At 48.2% G+C, this 21,910-nt stretch overlaps 2 protein-coding genes across 2 annotated transcripts in view; one reads left to right on the plus strand and one right to left on the minus strand.

Annotated features, from left to right (window-relative positions):
* Positions 1–253: 253 nt before the first annotated feature.
* On the plus strand, positions 254–7,341 carry PDRG1 (p53 and DNA damage regulated 1). Its single transcript, XM_036827393.1, has 5 exons — positions 254–416; positions 2,519–2,594; positions 3,669–3,743; positions 5,683–5,763; positions 6,389–7,341. The coding sequence occupies exons 1-5, from the start codon at positions 330–332 to the stop codon at positions 6,469–6,471; spliced, it is 402 nt and encodes a 133-aa protein (XP_036683288.1). The 5' UTR covers positions 254–329; the 3' UTR covers positions 6,472–7,341.
* A 1,910-nt stretch (positions 7,342–9,251) lies between these two features.
* Positions 9,252–21,910, minus strand: part of TTLL9 (tubulin tyrosine ligase like 9) — a gene marked incomplete at its 5' end in the record, with an annotated part of 71,758 nt that continues 59,099 nt past the window's right edge. The window contains 5 exon segments of the mRNA XM_036825249.1: positions 9,252–9,389; positions 13,298–13,422; positions 14,641–14,754; positions 16,790–16,986; positions 17,780–17,838. Of these exon segments, the coding sequence (XP_036681144.1) occupies positions 9,313–9,389; positions 13,298–13,422; positions 14,641–14,754; positions 16,790–16,986; positions 17,780–17,838 (572 nt within the window).

The following is a 21,910-nucleotide window of genomic DNA, read 5'->3' on the forward strand; positions in this document are numbered from 1 at the left end:
GGGCAGGGACTTTGTTTTGTTCACTGCTGCACCCTCAGCCCCTAAAAATGCCTGGCACACAGGAGGGGCTCAAGAACTGTATGAAAGGAAGAGGTTGAAAGGTTTGGGCCTGCAGGGGGCGCTTCAGCCCCGCCCCCAAAGCTAGGCCCCGCCTCTCGCGTCCGGCCGCCGCTCGTGCATTGGAGCCTGCGCGCCACCGTTCTTCTTTCAATTGCGCATGCGCGCCGGAAGCCCTGTCAGATCGGCGCGTGCGCGGACCGAGCTGCAGCGGAGGTAGAGCGGAGGGGAATACGGATCGCGGCCGAGCCGAGTCGGAGCAGGTGAACACCATGCTGTCGCCCGAGGCGGAGCGGGTGCTTCGGTACCTCGTGGAGGTGGAGGAGCTCGCCGAGGAGGTGCTGGCGGACAAACGGCAGGTAGGAGGCCCGTCCGCGGGGCTGGGGCCCGGGTTTGGCCTGACGGCGAGCGCCTAGGGAAACGCGCGTGGTCCGGAACTGACTCCAGCTCGGGCTCGCCGTGAGTTGACCTAGGCTTTTGGGCCAAGGGCTGTGACGACAGACCGGGCGGTTGTGAGATCACGTGGGCTAAATGCGTGGCACGGCACCTTGCTTCACTCTTTTATTTAGCATATATTAAGTGAGCGTTGTCTGTGCCAGGCCTTTCCTCTCTCGCCAACTTTTCTCTGCCTCTTGCCCTGCCTTCTGGATCCGACCCATTACCCCTTTGGGCGTTTGGTTGACCTGAACCCCTTTTTCAGAATGCAGTTCTTGGGCCACCTCACCGACCTGGGCTGCACCGCCCCAGTCCAGGCCCTGAGTGGAAAAGAGGAACAGGAAAGAGCCCTGAGTGGTCTAGTGATTGCACAGGAGTGGGGACTTGGTAGGAGCGTGGGGCCCTGGCCATGGAGGGCCATGTAGACCTGCACAGGGAGTTTGGGTCTGGTTCTAATGGAAATGCCAAGGGTTTTAAGGGAGTTCGTGGTGGGAAAAGATGCTCAACATCACTAATTATTAGGGAAATGCAAATCAAAACTACAATGAGGTATCACCTCACACCAGTTGGAATGGCAGTCATCAAAAAATCCACAAAAAATAAATGCTGGAGAGGGTGTGGAGAAAAGGGAACCCTCTTGCACTGTTGGTGGGAATGTAAACTGATACAGCCACTGTGGAGAACAGTATGGAGGTTCCTTAAAAAAACTAAGAATAGAACTACCATATGACCCAGCAGTCCTGCTACTGGGCATATACCCTGAGAAAACCATAATTCAGAAAGTCACATGTACCCCAATGTTCATTGCAGCACTATTTACAATAGCCAGGACATGGAAACAACCTAAATGTGTCTATCGACAGATGACTGGATAAAGAAGATGTGAGATATATCCATATATATATCCATATATATAATAGAATATTACTCAGCCATAAAAAGGAATGAAATTGGGTTATTTGTAGAGATGTGGATGGACCTAGAGTCTGTCATACTGGGTGAAGTAAGTCAGAAAGAGAAAAACAAATATTGTATATTAACACATATATGTGGAATCTAGAAAAATGGTACAGATGAACCTATTTGCAGGGCAGGAATAGAGACACAGATGTAGAGAATGGATGTGTGGACACGGGGGTGAAGGGGAGGGTGGGATGAATTGGGAGATTAGGTTTGACATAAATACACTACCATGTGTAAAATAAATAGCTAGTGGGAACCTGCTGTATAGCACAGGGAGCTCAGCTCGGTGCTCTGTGATGACCTAGATGGGTGGGATCGGGGACTGGGGAGGGAGGTCCAAGAGGGAGGAGATATATGTATACATAATAGCTGATTCACTTCATCGTACAGCAGAAACTAACACAGCATTATAAAGCAATTATACTCCAAATAAGTAAATAACAAAAAATTTTAAAAAACAGTAACCTATGTAGTGGGTCCTATTCCTGTCTCCGTTTTTCGGAGAGGTGAAATCACATAGCTCATAGTGGACAGCAGGATTCAAACCTGGGTATTCGGCTTCAGAGCCAGTGCTGTCAGGCAGTATGCTGTACTGCCTGCTTACTCCCTTTGTAGCTGTTGGGCTGTTACCACCATCTCAGTGCCAACACCTCTGCTGTTCTGATCTAATATTGTTGGGTTTTTCATGATACTAGGTCAGAATCAACTGGAGGAGCTTGTCCAGGGAGTGGTTTGCACTCTCCTAGTGATTCTGAAATGCCCTAAAGCTTGAGAACTAGTGCTTCAGTGGATAATAAAAAAAAAAAATTACCTATTTAGTCATTAAACATTTCCCCAGCACCTCCTCTGGGGGGAAGACACCTGGACAAAGCATTGTTTTTAAGGAGCTGGAAGCTGAGTGGGGGAAGAAATACCTTCACACATCAGTCCATTTTAGGCAGGACATTGGAATTAACCTAGGAATGATGCCTTGTCTCTGTTAGGTTTTAATAGCCCTGTTCTGTTGGGAGTACAGGCTGGGGTAAGAAGTAGCTGAGTTCCTTCCTTCCCCTGTGTTTTTCAGATTGTGGACCTGGATACCAAAAGGAATCGGAACCGGGAGGGCCTGAGGGCCCTGCAGAAGGATCTCAGCCTCTCTGGTAAGCCTAGACCTCCTCGCTGCAGCCCAGGAGGCCTGTTCTGTTTTCCTTCTAAGGCCTTTGACTTGTCCCTGATAGAGACTGGGCAGGAGGCCACAGGCATGTAGCACAGCCCGTGGAGATGGGGGAGACGGTATTGCAGGTCTGACATAGACTGTGGCTCAGGGTTTCAGCAGCTACTCTGCTTTAGTTTTCTCTATGATACTTCCTCAGTAACAGCTGCCAGCTTATTAGTGATGGCACTGGGAAAATGCTGGGGGGTATAAAAACCCCCAGCACTTGAAAATTGTGAATTGAAAATTCACAATTTGAAAATTGTGAGAAAGCTGAAGAAGGAATTGGACATGGGGTAGGTTTTGGAGAAGGGGATAGTGGCTCTTTAGATGAGGCCAAGTGGTTGTGACAGAGTAAGGAGCAGGGGAGGGGTGTGTGATGAGGCTGAAGAGGTGGGCAGAGGCCAGGCCATAATGAAGGGCCTTGGGGACCAAGGGTTTAAAGTGCACTGGGAAGCCTAAAACCTTCCAGTTTCTTCTCGTCTCACCAGAGTAAAATCCGGAGTCCTGCAAGACCCCATGGAATCCAGACTTCCTTGAACTCTCCCACACCATCTCCTCTGCTCTCCCCCTTACTCATCGGCTCCACCCTCGCTGGTGTCCTTGCTGTTCCTAACGCCCCGGCACATTACTGATCTTTGCTGTTCCTGGTTGCTCTGCCTGGCTTGCTCTTTCCCCAGGTGTCTGCAGGGCTTACACCCTCACTTTCTTTGGGTCTCTGCCCAAATGGCACATAATCAGTGAGGCCATACCAGACTGCCTGGTATAAATGACAAACTCCTCCCCTACTTTGGCATTCTCCATCTCTCTTACCCTGCTTTAGTTTTCTCTACGATATTCTTCAGGGTCTGACAAATCATATCTTTGTTTATTATCTTTACTTTTTTGTTTATTCCCTCTCCTCCACTATAACATAAGCTATGAGGGCAGGAACTTTGTCCTGTTCTGCTGTGTTCTCAGCATCTAAAACAATGCCTGGCATAAAAATATTTGTTGAAGGAATGACTGTTTGCCATTTCAGAAGACGTGATGGTTTGCTTTGGGAACATGTTTATCAGGATGCCTCACCGTGAGACGAAGGAAATGATTGAGAGAGGTAAGGCCTCCTGGGCAGGGGTCAGGAACAGGTCCCCTCGCACCCCCCAGCCTTGGTCTTAACCCAGAACCGAGAGTCAGGCTTTCTTTGGGCAGCAGCTTGATGAGAGGCGGCTGTGTGCATGTTAATCCCTGCTCTGCCACTGAGTTATTTCCTCATCTCTAAAAGGGGGACACTTCTACGTAGCACAGTTGTTGTGAAGTTGAGATAAAACAGGACGCGTGCCTAGCGCAGTGCTTGTTTATCAGTGAGGAATGAGTTGGACTGCAAGTAACAGAAATCCAGCAAATTGAGGGTTAAGGAAATAGAGTTCTGTTTTTCTTATGTAAAAGTTGTCCAGAGATGGGCAGTACAGGACTGGCACAGCTGTTCAGCAGTGTCACCTTAACATATTCTCATGGTTATTTTGTCATCGTTGAAGGCCTCATGTTTGAGTGCCAGGCTGGAGAAAAGGCAGAGGGTTTTCTCCATATATGGCCTTGCCTTCTATTTTGAAAATAAGACCGTCCGCCTCAGGGACTTCTGCTGATACCTCATTTGCCAGATTTAAGGCACATGCCCACACATAGCTGCCAGGGAGCCTGGCAGAGGAGCTCTTATTTTTCACACCCCCTGCAACAGCAGGTGGGTTGAAAATGGACGTTTGGGAAGAGTGAACCTCTAGGGTCTGCCACAGCCTGTATGCACAACATATGTTACTCAAATCTCACAACTACGTTCCTGGAGGCTCTTTGGAGGAGCGTCATAAAGGCAAAAGGTCAGGCTACAGGTGGGTCCTTGGCTGGGAAAAGGGCAAGTTATGCATGTTTTCTCTTCCGTACCCCTGAAAACATGTGGGCCAGGAGGACCAACAAGGTTGCCTCTGTCCCTGAAAACAGGGTATCTCTATCCCTGTTGAAACCGAAATTCTAGCAAAGGAAACTAGGTCAGCTTGGAGGAGAAGCTTGCGGCTGTCTTGTTGAAAAACATACACTAATATCATGGTTATAAAATTAAGAGTCGTCATTTCACTTGGGTGGAGGCTGGAGGCCGCTCAGACTAAGCTTCCAGGGGCATCGCCTGCCTGGGTTCAGGATCCTCGGCTCTCTTAGCCCACAGGTGTGGTCTTGTCACCGACATAGAGAAGGTCTGTGACATCATCACCTCTGGTTCTCACGGATGGACACAGGCTAAACAAGCTTGTGTGAGACTGTGGTTCCTCATTTACAGTGAGAACCGGAACCACTGCCCAGGCCAGAAGGCTCGGCTGGTTAGGGCTTTTACCCATCAGAGTGAAAGCCTGTGAGGAAGATAGGAATGTCACTCACGAGTGGATGAAAACAGAGCTGGTGGAGTTGGTTGGGTGGCAGCAGGCAGTTGAACTACTTACCGTGCATCTGCCTTTGGGTGCAGTCCGTCCTGTAAGACAGCCTTCTCTTCACAGCCCTGAATTAGGCTAAGCGTGAGCATTAGGCTGAACGTTGACTGTTCGCGTATCAGTCACCACAATCCTGCCTTTGTGAAAACCCCTCACCTTGATGAATGTGGGTTTGTGAAATTCCTCAGCCACCTGTTTTCCATCCATCTTAGGGTAGGCTGGGTCTAGGTTCTTCTTTTTGTCCTTACATTTGAATTTTCCATAATTTCACTGTGGGAGGGTGACCTAAAATCCTGGCGTTGCCTTCCCTATCCACTGGCCAGGGTACTTGCATAATGAAAACAGTTCGGTGAACTGTGAGTCGGGGGACTGGTGTGCTCAGCCCTGTTTTGGGCTCACTCGGGTCGGGGCGGGTCATGTCCCTTCTCTAGCCTTTAGTTTCTTCCTCAGCTGGTCTCCGAAGTCCCCTTTTCCTTCCCACATGCTAAGACCCCTTGATCTTAAGGGGGCTGGGGAGAGGCTGGCATCCTTAGATCTGTCTATAGTATAACCTCATCTTGTTTGCCCATCTCATTTTTTCAGATCAGGAACATCTGGATAAAGAAATAGAGAGGCTCCGGAAACAACTTAAAGTGAAGGTCAATCACCTCTTTGAGGCCCAAGGTATTGGCCTGGGGGCTGGGGGTGGGGCTGGAAACCAGGAGGGGAGACAACCATCAACACGGACTTTGAAGGCAGGGGTGGGAAGCCCCTCCAGGTGGGCAGTGACCCGGGCAGCTGGTGAGTGGCACTGAAGCTGTGGGCAGTGGGCAGGGTTGTCTCGAGCCACTCAGAGATGGAATGGACGGGAAGTTTGTGGGATCTTATTCCTGTCACAAGTTCTTTTCAGGCACCAGGAATGGCCTGGGATATCTCACATTTATGCCAGGGCATGGTGTCAGGACTGGGATAGCTCTGACTAAGGGTCAGAAGGCCTCAGTCAGGTGGTCCAGGTTAGAGCTGAATTTCTAGGTAAACCAAACCACTCCAGATTGGTCACAGTCTGGTGCAAATCTGGAGGTTTCTAGACAGCAGTCATGACTCTGCAGGTTCCTGGTGACTCAGGAGCAGGTGTCGATGCGCATTGTTCAGTGCATTGCAGAATTTGAGGTCCATTTCTGTCAGACCTCAAGGCCAAGTGTTTGGCAGCATGAATGCAGTGTAAGCCCCTTTCCCAGGCCTGACTCCAGGGCCAGTCGGTTAGACAGCAGGAGCCCCGACTCGCTAATGAATTGTCTTCTCTTCCTAGGCAAACCGGAGCTGAAGGGTTTTAACCTGAACCCCCTCAACGGGGATGAGCTTAAAGCTCTCAAGGTCATCTTGAAAGGATGAAATTTAAGAACCAAAGTGGGGGACCTAAGACCAGCATCCCCCCTGGGATCATGGAGGACCTAGAACTCTCCAGCCTTGACACCTGCAAGGACAGGATCTACTCTGCAAGGGGACAGTTGTGAGGAATCTGGCCATAGCCCTTGTACGAAGCTTCTTTGTCTGTAGCACTTGGCTATTGTGTGACGGCAGGAGGGAACCCTCAGCCTGCCAGTATCTGCCGGGCCTGACCACTGGGGCTGGGTGGACACAAGGCCCATTGACAGGCCCTGGCAGCCACCAGGACGTGGGAGGGGGCAGCGCTTGTGGGGGTGTGAGAATGACTGCAACAGGCACTTCTCAACAATGGCCTGCTATTGAAATGGGCCCCAGGCAGGGGGAAGAGTGGGAGCTTCATTCCAGCATTCCTCTCAGAAAGAGAGAGACACATTTTCAAGCAGTGTGTGTAACGGAATTGGAATAAAGCAGGAGGCTCAGAGGACGCCCCTGTCCTGAATGAAGGACAGAATCTTGGTGCTTCATGGTCCGCCATAGGCAGACACACAGTCCCCCTGCACTGCTTCCATTTGGGCCCATCTTCCTGCTTGCCCCCAGGACGGAGCCCAGAGTAGGTGCTGCGTATCAACCTGCTGCGGCTGCTCTGTAGTCAGGAAGGCCGTGCAGAGTCCTGCACCAGAGGTGGGTGAGGGGCTGCGTCTTACGGTGCTGCCCTTGTGCAGGATGCGCCTCCACCGGCTCTGAAAGCAGGACCCGGGCCAGTGCTGCTCGGAGTTCCCACCTGCCTTCAGGGTCTGCAATCCTGACGTGAATGTGCCGTGAGGGATGTCTTTCGTGTGCCTCGAGGGCTCAATAAATGTTACCTACATGAATGAATAGCAGCTTCTAGTCTTCACCTCATTCAGTCCTTAATTGAGGGCATGCCACTCCTTTAGGATACCATCTATGAAGGGGCAGTGGTTCCTCCTTGAAATGATGTCAGGATTAGATAGGCAGTAACAACAGAAGATGGCAGATGGAGAGGGCACTCCATTTGGTTCCAACCAAGTTATAATGGGGAATCAAGCTGGCATGGCCAGATCCTGTGTTTTCTTCAAGATAATCTAGAAATTTAGATTTTTAGGTTGAATCCTCTGTTTTTTAAATACTGCTAATTCAGGAAATTTTTTACAACTTGGGTGTTGGCCAACAAAACACTTTACATAAGTCAAATTTGGCCCAGACCTATGATTTTGCATCCTCTTGAGTTTTCTTAGTAGAAATTGCTGGGTTTTCCTCATAATGGCCCTAAGAAGTAGGGAGGTGGAATTGGAAACTAAATGTCCACAGTAGATTAAAGAAATTGATAACTCCAAATAGTGGAATACTATACAGCTGTAATCAAGAATGAAGAAGCTCTGAGCACTGATTTGAAACAAGCTCCAAGATACATTAAAGTGAGAAGCAAGGACAGGTGTCTAATAAGCTCATAATTTGTGTGCAAACAATTATATGGTTCCTTTGGAATAGAAACTGCATGGTGGGGCACAGCGTGCAAGGGAAGGACATGTTCCCTTTGGTTGATACTGTCTGGTATGACTTTGGTTCGTACTGTCTGGTGTGACTGCCTGGCTCACCGTTGGTCTGTCTGAACATTGCCACTGCCTGTCGGGCTGAGGGTGGATGCTAGGCCAAAGAAAAGGCAATCAGATTCTTTCTCCTGGAAAGACGTGGAATCCATGCCTAGGGTTGTCTGGGCTTGCCCCAGTCACAGGGATGAGGGAAGTCCCCACACTCTGGAGGCAGGAGGCCCAGAATGGCCTGGCTTCAGGCCTTCCCAAGGCTGGCTGATTCACTTAGATTTCCCAGTATTTTCCTTTCAAAAGCCCTCCCCTCCCCTCCTCACCCCTCCCCTTCCCTTTCTTTCCCTCCACAGTCAGATTCTTGAAGCCAAAAGAACTGTCCTGAAGGGGGGAGAGTGATTGATAGAGGGAGCTGACTAGGGTCCCTTGGTAGGTTGCCCTGGAGCAATTAGCCACCAGCCCACTCTTGTTGCAACTTCTCTTCAACCTAGAGGAGGCGTAGGAATGTGGAAAATGCAGGCATTCTTACTTGTGCCCAACTCGGCAAGCCATCTGTGCCTGCCAGCCCAAGGCTTTCTGGTCTAAAAAGCTCAGCTCCCAACCTCAAACAGGAAGGCTCAGAGAGGCACCTAGGTCACCCATCTGACTTCGATAAGTGCACCTTTGCAGAGACTGTCTCTAAGTAGGATCTGCCTTCCTGATCCTTACCTTGTCCATGGGTTCCCTGACATGCAGTCAGGGTATTGTAAGGAGGGCAAGATGTATATAAGGCTCAGTCCTTCCCCAGACCCCCAGTAAACACAGTCTAGTAACTGCTTGCTTTGCAAACACAGCTTAAGTTCCATAAACCCTGAACCCTTGCTCCTGGAGGATCTTTTCAACACTGATCCCCTGAGAGACATGAAAGGGTCAAAGCCAGGAAGATTTGGTTGCAGCCGACAGCATCCCCTGAGCCAAGCCTGGAGCCCGAATAAGGACTGTGATCCTTTATTAGATGTGATCTCTGGCGGAGCAGAACTTGCTGCATTTGTCCTCTTCGGGCCTGACCGCCAAGCCAGCCGATCCGTCAAGGTTAAAGTCTATCCAGTCCTGGGCATTGGCTCTCTCCTGGTGCAGAGATGCCCAGGGTGGGGTGGGGGTGCCAGGCTAGCAAAACAGCTGCCAGGCCGGAGGGAGGGGGAGGGAGGGGGCGGTGAGTGCTCTGAGGTGCTGCTGTGCTGGAAACTGGGAGCAGGGAGAGGACTGGTGTGGCACCTCCCCGGGTCGCTCTCCTCTGCGCTGGGGATTAGTTGGAAGTTTTCTTCTGGCCTTGAAGGGAGCGGAACAGCTGCCTCAGCTGTTTTTTCCGATCATTGACGCAGCCTGGAAGGGAAGTGGAGTGTTGCCTGGGATGGGCTGTCCCAAGTAGAGGGGGATTTAGGGGGAGCGGAGGGGCCTGTGCTCCCACTACCTGCGGGAAGAGGGGACAGCAGGAGCCATGCAACCACGGATGGCCTATGGTTTGCATCCTGGCTCCCCTCCTGACTGTCATGGCCCTTAGGCAGGTCATTTACCTCTTTGAGCATCTGTTTTCTCATCTGTAAACCAGGATACCTGCTTTATGGGGTGAATGTAAGGATCATCAAAAGAAGGTAATATTCACTGAGGGCTTACCTCAGACCAGGGACTGCTTCAGGTCCAGAATATGGACTGACTTGTTGAGCTTTCACGGGAATAACGTGTACAAGAGAAAACTGAGGCTCGGAGAGGTTAAGTAGTTTACTCCAAATCACACAATAAGCAGGACTGAGGGCTGAACCCAGGCTATCAAGCTCCAGAGGCCCAGCTCTTAACCACTACCCCACATTGCCTTACCTTCTGGCTTTGCTCTGAAAATGCACTTAAAGCTGGCACAGTGCCTGGTACCTAATTGGTTAAATGTTAGCTTTCTTCCCTTATCCAACCCCATGTGTCAGGCACTTTCATCTAAGAGATGGCTCTTCCCCGCAAGTGGCCCCTACTCATGAAAATGTCCCAGGCAGTCCATGCTGAGAGGCTGACATGACCTCCCCTCTCTGAGCACGTTCACAGTGTTCCCTTCCTTTTGCGCTCAGAGCTGATCCTTGAGGCAACTCCGTGGTCATTTGATCTTGTGCCAGGCACACTGATGGCACTCACGAATGGTGGCTGACTGACAATCCCCATGGGCACAGCTACTGACCTGGAGGTGTCTGCCATCTTCTCAGCACCCCAGAGCCCCATCCCTGCCTCCTAGGCACTCACCAACCATCAAGGCTTCACTGAGCCGAGAGTCCACTAAATGCATCCCCCGGGTTTTCCAAAGTGAGTTCCATGGAACCTTAGCTTTAACTATAATTGGCTCATTCATAATTCTCAAACCTTTGTGTCCAGTGCAAATCTCTTCTTGGAGTTCTAGACTCATCTCTGAGTTATCTGTTTATCTTTTCACCAGATCTCAACACATCCCTAACTCATTTCATCAGTACTCTTCCACCCCCAGCCAGCTCCTCCCGTATTCAAAACCACCCACCCAGACACTCAACTGGAGACTTCTGAAGCACTGGCTCTCAACCTAAGCTGTGCTTTAGACTTATCTGGGAGCTTTGAAAAATACTGACGTCCAGAGGTATTTATCTCCAACAGGCATCAGTATTTTTTAATTCTCCCGCATGATTCCGATGTTCAGCCAAGGTGGAGAACCACTGTTCTGAATCTTTGCTACTCAAACAGGGTCCAGGAACCAGCAGCATTGATATCTGAAGTGGATTGTTAGCAAAGGCGGCTGCAATGATCCTCCCAGTCCTATAAGCACCTCTCTGCAAAGTGACTGTGCCGCTCCTCCCATCAAGAAGTGGAGTCTATCTCCTTGTCCCCTGAAACTGGGCTGGACTGGCTTTGGCTAATGGATCGTGGCGGAATGACATTGTGGGATTTCTGAGCCTAGGCCTCAAAATACTTCACTACGTCTTCTCTCGCCCTTTTGGAACCCTGAGACTACCACGTGAAGAACCTGGGGCAGGGCTGCTGGAGGATGAGTGGCCACCTGGAAAGAGAGGCTGTTGACAGTCAGTCTCAACCACCACACATGTGAATGAGGCTATCCTAGACCATCACGTCTCAGCAAATCTGCTAGGTGCCTGCAGCCCTGTGAGAGACCCTGGGGGACACCTGAAGAATCATAAGCAAATAAGATAGTTGTGTTAAGCTGCGAGGTTTTAGGAGGGTTTGTTGCACAACAGTAGCTTGTTAGGTATGCAGACTCTTAGCCCCCTGTTCCAGACCTACTGAATTGTAACTGCATTTTAACAAGATTCCCAGGTGATTGTCTGCACAACTTGAAAGCATTGTATAGTCATCCTCTAACAACACCATGGGCAGGCACTAGGGGTCTGCTGTGGGAAAACCATTCACAAACCTTCTCTCCTTTGCTTTCCTCAAGGCAAACTACTTGACTTCCCAGGCTTCCTTGCGGCTGAGGTGCCATGTGACCCAGTTCTAGTGGGTGAGAAGTCAGCAGAGGTTGCTGGGAGGGCTTCCCTTTTGGAATAAAGAGTCAAAGCTTGAAAGAAAGGCTTTGGCCCTTGGGCCTTCCTGTCTCTTCCTGCCTGAGACAAGGACACGGTGTCTGGAGTTGGAGCAGCCGTTTTGTAGCCATGAGGCAACAAGCATGAGCATCAAGGCAACATGCTGAGAGTGGCAAAGCAGAAAGAGGAAAGAGCTGGGTCCTTGTGCAGCTGTTGTGTACGGCCTACCCCATGACTTCCTGTGGCTCAAGATAAATCGGTTCCTATCTGTATAACTATTAGTTGGCTTGTTAGTGTTTGCAGCCAAACCCAATCCTAAATCATACCAAACTCTAAAAGATGCTTAAAACTTCTTTTCATCAAAAAAGAGAAAAAAAAAAAAAATGCCGCAAACAAAATTTAAAAAGCAAAATGACAAACTCAGGAAAATGTTTACAGTAAGTTTGACAGAGGGATAATATCCTCAATATATTAATATCCAAGGCCTTTGCAAATTTAGAAAAATGTAAGCCCATTGAAAAATAGAGTATGGACAGCTTACAAAAGAAGAAATGCAAATTTTAAATCTGAAACCCCACCCATAATCAATGGAATGCACAGAAAACAAGTCAATATTTTTACCTATGAAGTTGGCAAAGGTTTTTTGTTGTTGTTTTAAATTCAGAACTGGCAAATTTGTGTAATATTTCCAAGAAAGCAATTTGACTGTAATAAGTCCATCCTTTTGACCCAGTAATTCTATTCCTAGCAATCTGTCCTAATGAAACAGCCAGAGTTTCAGCTGAGCTTTATGTGAGAGGATGTTCTCACAGGGTTATTTATAAAAGTGAAAAACTGGAATCATGCCAAATGCTCAATTATATGAAATTGATTTCATAAATTTGGGGATGTTTTACAGCCTATGGTAATTTTGGTTTTAATTGTGCTACGGGACAAGAACTAGCAGCCAAGCATTCGTGTTTTGGAGTCAGACAGACTGGGGTTCAAGTCCCCGCTCACCACTTATAACCAAGACCATCAGCAAATGATGTAACATCTGGAGGTCATTTCCTCATCTGTAAAATAATAAAAGCTGCCTAAAAATTAAATGAGATAACGTATGTAAGATAGTTAGTCTGGACCTGGCCATAGAATGTTTCCAAAAGAGAGGCTCTTATTATTGAATGAGATGAAAAACGCTACGTGGGAAAGTTAGACTCAAAGCCCCAGCCCAATGCCAATTTTGTAAAAGAAAAAGTATGAATATATGCATTTTTGAAAAACTGGATGGAAATACACCAGATTGTTAAAGATGGTTACGTTTGGATGTTTTTTTTTTTCATTTTCTTCTTTAATTTTCAAATATTCTACAATGAGTGTGAATAATTTTTATAGTCAGGGAAATTTTTCACTTTTGAAAAACCAAATTTAAAGTCAAGCCCTGAAGTCCTTAATTTCTCTTAACAACATATCGTGCTTTTTGTTTGGGTGCCACTTAAGCCTTTTGAAATCCACCTCGTGACAGATTAATAATATCTCTCACTACGTGCCCCACAGTATTCTAGGCATATATTAAGACAGAAACTATTTAATCTCTGTTTTACAGATGAGGAACAGAGAGGTTAAGTCCCTTGCCCAAGGACACACAGCTGGTAAATTGTAGATCAAATTAAAACAGTCTAACCACTGTGGCAAGCTGTCTCTTAGACTACTTGGCACCTCCCATGACTCACCCCTGGTGCCCACTCCCCACCTGGCCCCACATACCAAGGTGCGTGTTGGTCACAAAGTTCCCCATCCCTGACAGGTCATGAGCCCCATCTTCTCTGCTGACAGGGCCATCGTTCCACATGAGGTCGAAGCCTCCCACTCGCTTCTCCCTTCCCGTGAGTCTGGACAGGCAGGAGACAAAAAGGGTTAATGAAGGTGCACCTGGTAGGGCCCTAAGACTCAAGCCAGGTCCCTGACCGTTCCCTGCACCCGACTGGTGCCCACCCTGTCAGAGTACCTTCTTTTGTCCATCCATTCACTGGCCGTTTCCCAGGCACCCACACAGGCCTCAGAGGGGTCATCCCCCATTTGTCCCCAGGCTTCCACACTTGCCCCCAGTAACATGCACCTATTCGTGATTCCTGGTTTAAAGTCTGCTGTTCTTCCCAGACCACAGACTCCATGAAGGCAGGGACTAGGCCTGTCGTGTCCTTTATTGTGTCCCCAGTGTTTGGCACAAGGCCTAGCACATAGTAGGGGCTCAAATGTTTGTTGAATGAATAAGTGATGGGGGAATATAGTGGACACCTGAGGTTCTGCCTGCTCAGCATACATTTCACCTTTTTTTAGCCTGTGGGTACCTGGGTTTTTCTTTTGAAAACCATGCCTCCCTCTCTCACTCTCATGGCTCAGGTGGGGTTAACCCCACCCCCTGGGAGGTGGGCACAACACCTAGGCCAGGTCAATCAGAGTCACAGTGATTGGTTCCGGGATGGGCATGCAACTCAATCCCCACCAATGAGCAATGAAAGTCAGCCCTCAAACTTTTGCTGGAATAATTGGGGAAAAGCTAATACGGAGGAAAGAGATGAGACAGAGGGAGTGAGAACAGACAAACCAGCCAACACTGCCTGAGCCATTCCTGAAGTCAAACTCTGGATCTTTCTATCATATACACATCGTTATATCAATAAATAGCCTCTTACTGAGCACTGTCTGTGAGTTAGACACATTATAATAAATTATCTTGGTAAATTAATCTAACCTGAGAGGTAGATAGATATGAAATCTCCCATTTTACAGATGAGAAAACTGAGGCTCAGAGCGGTGAAGTGAGTGGTTCAGGGTCCCACAGTCAGGAAATATTGAGGAAATCCTGCTGGACCAAATCTCAGAAAGCTGTAGTTGGCCTGCTCTGCTGGGACAGGGCTGAGTCCCTGGGCCAGGATCTGACCGTGTGTGGACACTGCAGTTTCTCCATCTGTAGAATGGTGGGGCGGGGGTGACACAGCCATCTCTGTGGGCCTCTCAAGTCCCAAGGTTCTGAGTTCTCTATCCCCTTCGGTGGGAACCCTGATTGTCAGGTACAGGGATGCGTGAGCAAGGTTGCTCTCCCTCACCTGGCCTCCATGTCCACGACGTGCAGGGTGTCTTCCAGGAGGCAGGTCTTGAGCTCATAGTCTTCCTGGCTGCTGGCTGTCAGTGATGGGGATGCATTGACCTCCAGGAGCCACCTGGGGAGGGAGGGGAGTAGAGAATCTTAAGTTTACCTGGTCCCTGAGGCCCCTGGAATTTCACTGAGAGGCTAGATGGGGTGCCTGGGTCTCACCCTCAATTCAACCAGGGTTGCTCTCTCCACATTTCCATTTGAAGAAAGGTTTCAGGGGCTAAAACTTTTTTTTAAAATTTATTTAATTAATTAATTTATTTATTTTTGGCTGCGTTGGGTCTTCGTTGCTGCGTGCAGGCTTTCTCTAGTTGCAGCGAGTGGGAGGTACTCTTCGTTGCGGTGCGCGGGCTTCTCATTGTGGTGGCTTCTCTTGTTGCGGAGCATGGGCTCTAGGCGCACAGGCTTCAGTAGTTGTGGCACGCAGGCTCGGTAGTTGTGGCTCGCGGGCTCTAGAGCGCAGGCTCAGTAGTTGTGGTGCATGGGCTTAGCTGCTCCGCGGCATGTGGGATCTTCCCGGGCCAGGGATCGAACCCGTGTCCCCTGCATTGGCAGGCGGATTCTTAACCACTGCGCCACCAGGGAAGCACAAAACTTTTGAAAGCAACTGTCACAAACTTGGGCAATCCCCACAGGATCCAGGTGGTGACTTATATGAAGTAAGTTGGTGGGGGTAAGAATGATTTTGCTGCCCTCATGCTTATTATCGCTTTTCCTTCTTTCAAAAGAGCTGTGAGTACAAGAAAAACTCCTTTCCTAGTGAAAGTTTGCCCATAAATGGTAACCAGCCTGACATGTCAGGGGGTGGGAAGTAGCAGGGAGGGGTAGGGACTGTGGTGAGCCGGAAAGAGCATTCCACATCTAAAGGGGTGGCTATGGAGGCCCTAGGAGAGCGTCGCCCTGTGGGAATGCGAACCCAGAATTGCAAGATCCTCTGACTCTTCCAGAAAAGCCAAAAAATCCAAAGTTTTGTGTAAACATCTTCCAGTTATTGGAGACTGTCAATGAAAATCAACCAAATGAAAAAACATTTTGAAGGCCAAACTCAAAGTGTCTGCAAGCCAAAAGCAGCCCAAGGGCCGCCAGCCCGCAACCGCTTGTTTTTTGCAACCCCGTCATTTTAGAGACAGGAATCTGGGGCACAGAGAGGGGAGGGCTCACCCAGCAGGTCAGTGGGAGACTACGGCCCCCTTTCCACTATCTTCTGCCTCCTGCCAAGCTTGTTTCCCCTTTCGGTGTCCACTTTAATGCCCATAGCACATCTTGCATCCCCGGGGGCAAGGGAGAGAGACCCGCTGGTGCCCGGCCCCTGTTTCTCTTGAACTTGGGCCCGACTTAGGTCTTGCTCTAGGGCTCCTACTCCTGGCTCAGAAAGCCCCTCAACAGCTATACAGTGACCCTGGGCAGGGGGTTGGATCCAGGAACATGGACCCTGGGCCTGGCTCGGCCCTTGACTTACTGCATGACCTCAAGCTGCCTCAACAACCCCACTGGGCTTCTGTGCCCTGTTGTATCACATGAGGGCCATTACTGTGTTCCCTGATAGTTCAGGTTTGTTCTTCTCATCAGCTCAACCTCCTCGTGGGCACTGGGAGGGCACAAAATTCTTGGCAGGGATCGACATGGTAACAGTATTCCCTTACATGGCACTTTGCATCCTCAAAGCACCAGGACTAACAGAGGGGAAGCTTCTTGCCTGATAGGAGGGGAGGATCGCTGACTCAGCAGATGCTCAGGAAAGGCCTCAGTGCCAGGCATGGGGCTCAGTACCTCACTTCTTCCTCATAACAATCTTATAGGCACAGCGACCACTTTATTTTATTTTTTAATTTTTTTTGGCCGCACCGCGCGGCATGCAAGATCTTAGCTCCCCGACCAGAGATCAAGCCCGTGCCCCCTGCAGTGGAAGCGCAGAGTCTTAACCGCTGGACCGCCAGGGAAGTCCCACAGTGACCATTTTATAGACAGGCAAGCTGAGGTACAGAAAAAGAAAGTGTGCCCCACTAGGCAGTGGCAGAGCTGAGCTCAAACCCGGGCAGTCTGGTTGCAGAGTGTGTAAAACATCCCTCCAGGCTCTCCGGGCCGTGAGCCCATCCACTTACGGCTTGAAGTCCTGGTCTATGAGGATGTCATAGCCATACAGCTCGAAGCAGTGCTTGTCGCTGATGATCACCTTCTGCACGCTCTGCAGGCTTCTGATGAAGATGTTGTCCATGTCACTGAAGAGCGTCTCCACTGCCTCGGGCCCGTGCTTGGACGCCAGATACTGCCGGAAGCGCTGCAGCATCCACTTGCAGCCCTGGGACCCCGCCGCCGGGTTGGGAGAGGGAGCCTCAGTCAACCCAGACCTGGCCCGTCCAGACCATCATTTACCATCAGCACAGCCCCCAGGCTTGGACGAGAGGGGCCCAGCCCTGAATCCTGTGATTAGGAGAACCCCAAATGTTTCCCTCCTTGAGGGGCGAAGATTCTACACACCCAAGAGCCTGTGCCTCTCTTTCTAGAGCACAGCCTGCTATCCACCACCCCAGAAGTCCCTGACCAAATGCCCTGCGCCAGCTTCCTCCCTGGGCCTGCCCTCATGCAGACAGACTGCCCTGACCATGTGTGCACCCCAAGGCCCAGGGAGTCACCAACAGCTTGCTGTTTTGGGTGTGTGTGTGTGTGTGTGTGTGTTTGCAGGAAGCCCCCTCGGGGTGATGGGGAGCTGGGGACCAGCTCTTCCTGTGTTCTTCTGTTCTGGCTTTTAACTCTGAGAAGTCTGAGTGTTCTAAATATGAACCTGGCCTTGCAGGTTATTAGATAGATAGATGGTAGATGATAGATAGATAGATAAATGATAGGAGTATATCTGTCAAGGTAGGAGGATACAACACATTTTGTTAAAGGGTGTGTTCGTTTGATTTGTAACTCTTAAATATTTAGACACATGATGTGTGGGCCTCCATTTGTACTCTTGCCCTGGGTCCTGCAAACGGGAAGGGTGACCTGACCTCGCTGGAGAACTCTCTTGGGCTCCTTGGCATCCTTCCTCCTCATCCCAGCCCAGTCCCAGAGGCCATACCTGGAGGGCAGAAGCCCAGGTTCCTCACCTTCTTTGGGTGGTAGTCGGGAGACATCTTTTGCACGGCAACATTGGTGAGGTGAACATCTGGCAGAGATTAGTGGTCAAGGGCCAGTGCGGACAAGAAGGTGCTGAGCCCTGCGCCATGTAGCCCCCAGGGACCAAACTGAGACCCTTGCTTGGGAATTGATGGGGGAAGGCTACCAAACAGCCCAGAGGTCACGTGCTTTGCAGTCAGGTGGGCTCGGGTTCAAATTATGCCTGCATCTATCTTTACTGGCTGTGGGCCCCTGAGCAAGTCACTTAACCTCTCTGAGCCTGTTTCCCCACCTATTAAATGGGGGTGCGCAGTAGTATATTGACCTCACAGGGTTATCTGAAAAATCAGTTAAGATGCTGTGTAGAAGCACCTCTTACAGTGCCTGGTGTGGCTGATATTAGATTAGGATTGTTCCACTCAAGAGGAGAGAACACTTTCTAACATGTAGAAAGACCAAGCACAGAACAGCCATCTCAGGACATTCTGAGCTCTCTGTCACTAGAGGGGTTCAGGCTGGGTGGCCACTTTGTAGGAATATCAGAGAAGTGACCCAGCACTGGGACGGGGTCAAGTTGGTCACCTTTGAAGTTCCAGCCCTGAGAGTCTGCCTTTCGGTATCATTACCATCGTCACCACCAGTAACATCGGCAGCACTTTGCAGCTTACAGAGCATGTCCACACACTTCAGCTCATGTATTCCCCAAATCATTCCCATCTCACAGAAGAGACCTTCGAGGCTCAGAGAGGTTGGCAGCCACTCAGAATACCCCCTTCTCAACATCCTCCTCCACATAGCTAAGTAGGATGGATCCCCAAAACCTTGTGTAGTGACAAGACATAACTTTCACTTGGACTTGTTGGTGAGACAGGCTGAGACCTTTTGCTGCAGTGCTTGCACCTGGATACAAAGAAACTACAAGGGACTAAAAGTAACTGCATGCATGCGCAGTTGGGGCAAGTTATGGACAACAATATACAAAGAGACCAAAAAGCCCAACTGCCACTTCTGAAGAGCCAGGAGGAAAAGCAGAGGGTCGGGAGCAAAAGCAGGGTATTGCACATGCCCCCTACACACCACCACCACCAAAGGGGTGGGCAAACCACCTAAGCAACCCTTCTGGCCCGACCCCTGGACACACCCCTACCCTCATCCCATATAAGGAACCAGCTCCCCCCCACCTTGGTGAACAAGCCAGTAGGGGAACTTGTTACTTGTTCTTGCTCCCCACTGCTGCAGCAGGGGCCCCAATAAAGTCTTGGCTGAATTTCTTCTCTGGCCTCTGATCAATTTCTATTGATTGAGGAGGCCAAGAACCCTGGTTGGTAACATTGGGACATTTCACAGATGTGGAGGTAGAGGCTCTAGGTCACTGACCCAAGTCTAATTCCCCTAACATGTATGTTTCTCCATGTCTGTGGCATATTGGACAGGGCTTCAGCCTCTCCAGAGAAGGTGGTTATTCTCTGTAGCACCATTTTTCCTAGAATGTCTTCTTTAGGGCTTTTCAAAGATTTTTTTTTTCCACATTTGTCTGAGAGATTTTCTGCCTTAATTTCAAAAGAATAAGCACATAACAAACCACTAAAAGGAAGAGAGCCCTTACATTTTTGGTCAATTGATTTTCGAAAAGGGTGCCAAGGCAATTAAGTGGGGGAAAGCAAAGTCTTTCCAACAAATGGGGTCGGGATGCCTGAATATCCACGTGTGAAAGAATAAAGTTAGACCCCTTCCTCATACCATAGACAAAAATTAACTCCAAATGGACCACAGACCTAAATATAAGAGCAAAAGCTATAAAGCTCTTAGAATAACATTTAGGAATAAGTCATTGCAACCTTGGGTTAGGCAGAGCTTCTTAGCTATGACAACAAAAACACATGCAGAAAAAGCTTTTGACAAAATTCAACACTGATTTATGATTAAAAAATTCTCCAGAAAGTGGGCATACAGGGAACCTACCTCAACATAATAAAAGCCATATATGACAAACCCACAGCCATCATTCTCAATGGTGAAAAACTGAAAGCATTTCCTCTAAGATCAGGAACAAGACAGGGATGTCCACTCTCACCACTATTATTCAACATCATTTTGGAAGTTTTAGCCACAGCAATCAGAGAAGAAAAAGAAATAAAAGGAATCCAAATTGGAAAAGAAGAAGTAAAACTCACTGTTTGCAGATGACATGATACTATACATAGAAAATCCTAAAGATGCCACCAGAAAACTACTACAGATAATCAATGAATTTGGTAAAGTAGCAGGATACAAAAGTAATGCACAGAAATCTCTTGCATTCCTATACACTAAAAACGAAAAATCAGAAAGAGAAATTAAGGAAATACTCCCATTTATCATTGCAACAAAAAGAATAAAATACCTAGGAATAAACCTACCTAAGAAGGCAAAAGACCTGAATGCAGAAAACTATAAGACACTGATGAAAGAAATGAAAGACAATACAAACAGATAGAGAGATATACCATGTTCTTGGATTGGGAGAATCAACATTGTGAAAATGACTACACGACCCAAAGCAATCTACAGATTCAATGCAATCCCTATCAAATTACCAATGGCATTTTTCACAGAACTAGAACAAGAAATTTTACAATTTGTATGGAAACACAAAAGACCATGAATAGCCAAAGCAATCTTGAGAAAGAAAAACAGAGCTGGAGGAATCAGACTCCCTGACTTCAGACTATACTACAAAGCTACAGTAATCAAGACAGTATGGTACTGGCACAAAAACAGAAATATAGATCAATGGAACAGGATAGAAAGCCCAGAGATAAACCCATGCACCTATGGTCACCTTATCTTTGACAAAGGAGGCAAGAATATACAATGGAGAAAAGACAGCCTCTTCAGTAAGTGGTGCTGGGAAAACTGGACAGCTACATGTAAAAGAATGAAATTAGAACACTTCCTAACACCATACAAAAAAATAAACTCAAAATGGATTTAAGACCTAAATGTAAGGCCAGACACTATAAAACTCTTAGAGGAAAACATAGGCAGAACACTCTACGACATAAATCACAACAAGGTCCTTTTTGACCCACCTCCTAGAGTAATGGAAATAAAAACAAAAATAAACAAATGGGACCTAATGACACTTAAAAGCTTTTGCACAGCAAAGGAAACCATAAACAAGACAAAAAGACAACCCTCAGAATGGGAAAAAATATTTGCAAACGAAGCAACTGACAAAGGATTAATCTTCAAAATGTACAAGCAGCTCATGCAGCTCAATATCAAAAAAACAAATAACCCAATCAAAAATGGGCGGAAGACCTAAATAGACATTTTGCCAAAGAAGACATACAGATGGTCAACAAACACATGAAAACATGCTCAACATCACTAATCATTAGAGAAATGCAAATCAAAACCACGATGAGGTATCACCTCACACCGGTCAGAATGGCCATCATCAAAAAATCTACAAACAATAAATGCTGGAGAGGGTGTGGAGAAAAGGGAACCCTCTGGCACTGTTGATGGGAATGTAAACTGATACAGCCACTATGGAGAACAGTATGGAGGTTCCTTAAAAAACTAAAAATAGAACTACTATATGACCCAGCAATCCTACTAGTGGGCATATACCCTGAGAAAACCATAAGTCAAAAAGATACATGTACCACAATATTCATTGCAGCACTATTTATACAATAGCTGGGACATGGAAGCAACCTAAGTGTCCATTGACAGATGAATGGTTAAAGAAGATGTGGCACATATATACAAGGGAATATTACTCAGCCATAAAAAGGAACGAAATTGAATTATTTGTAATGAGGTGGATGGACCTAGAGTCTGTCATACAGAGTGAAGTAAGTCAGAAAGAGAAAAAAAAATACCGTATGCTAACGCACATATATGGAATCTAAAAAAACGGTACTGATGAACCTAGTGGCAGTGCAGGAATAAAGGTGCAGATGTAGAGAATGGACTTGAGGACACAGGGGGAGAAGGGGAAGCTGGGATGAAGTGAGACAGTAACATTGACAAATATACACTACTAAGTGCAAAATGGATGGCTAGTGGGAAGCTGCTGCATAGCACAGGGAGATCAGCTCAATGCTTTGTGACAAGCTAGAGGGGTGGGG

The sequence above is a fragment of the Balaenoptera musculus genome, chromosome 15 (genome assembly GCF_009873245.2).
Source record: "Balaenoptera musculus isolate JJ_BM4_2016_0621 chromosome 15, mBalMus1.pri.v3, whole genome shotgun sequence".
Taxonomy (NCBI): Eukaryota; Metazoa; Chordata; class Mammalia; order Artiodactyla; family Balaenopteridae; genus Balaenoptera; species Balaenoptera musculus.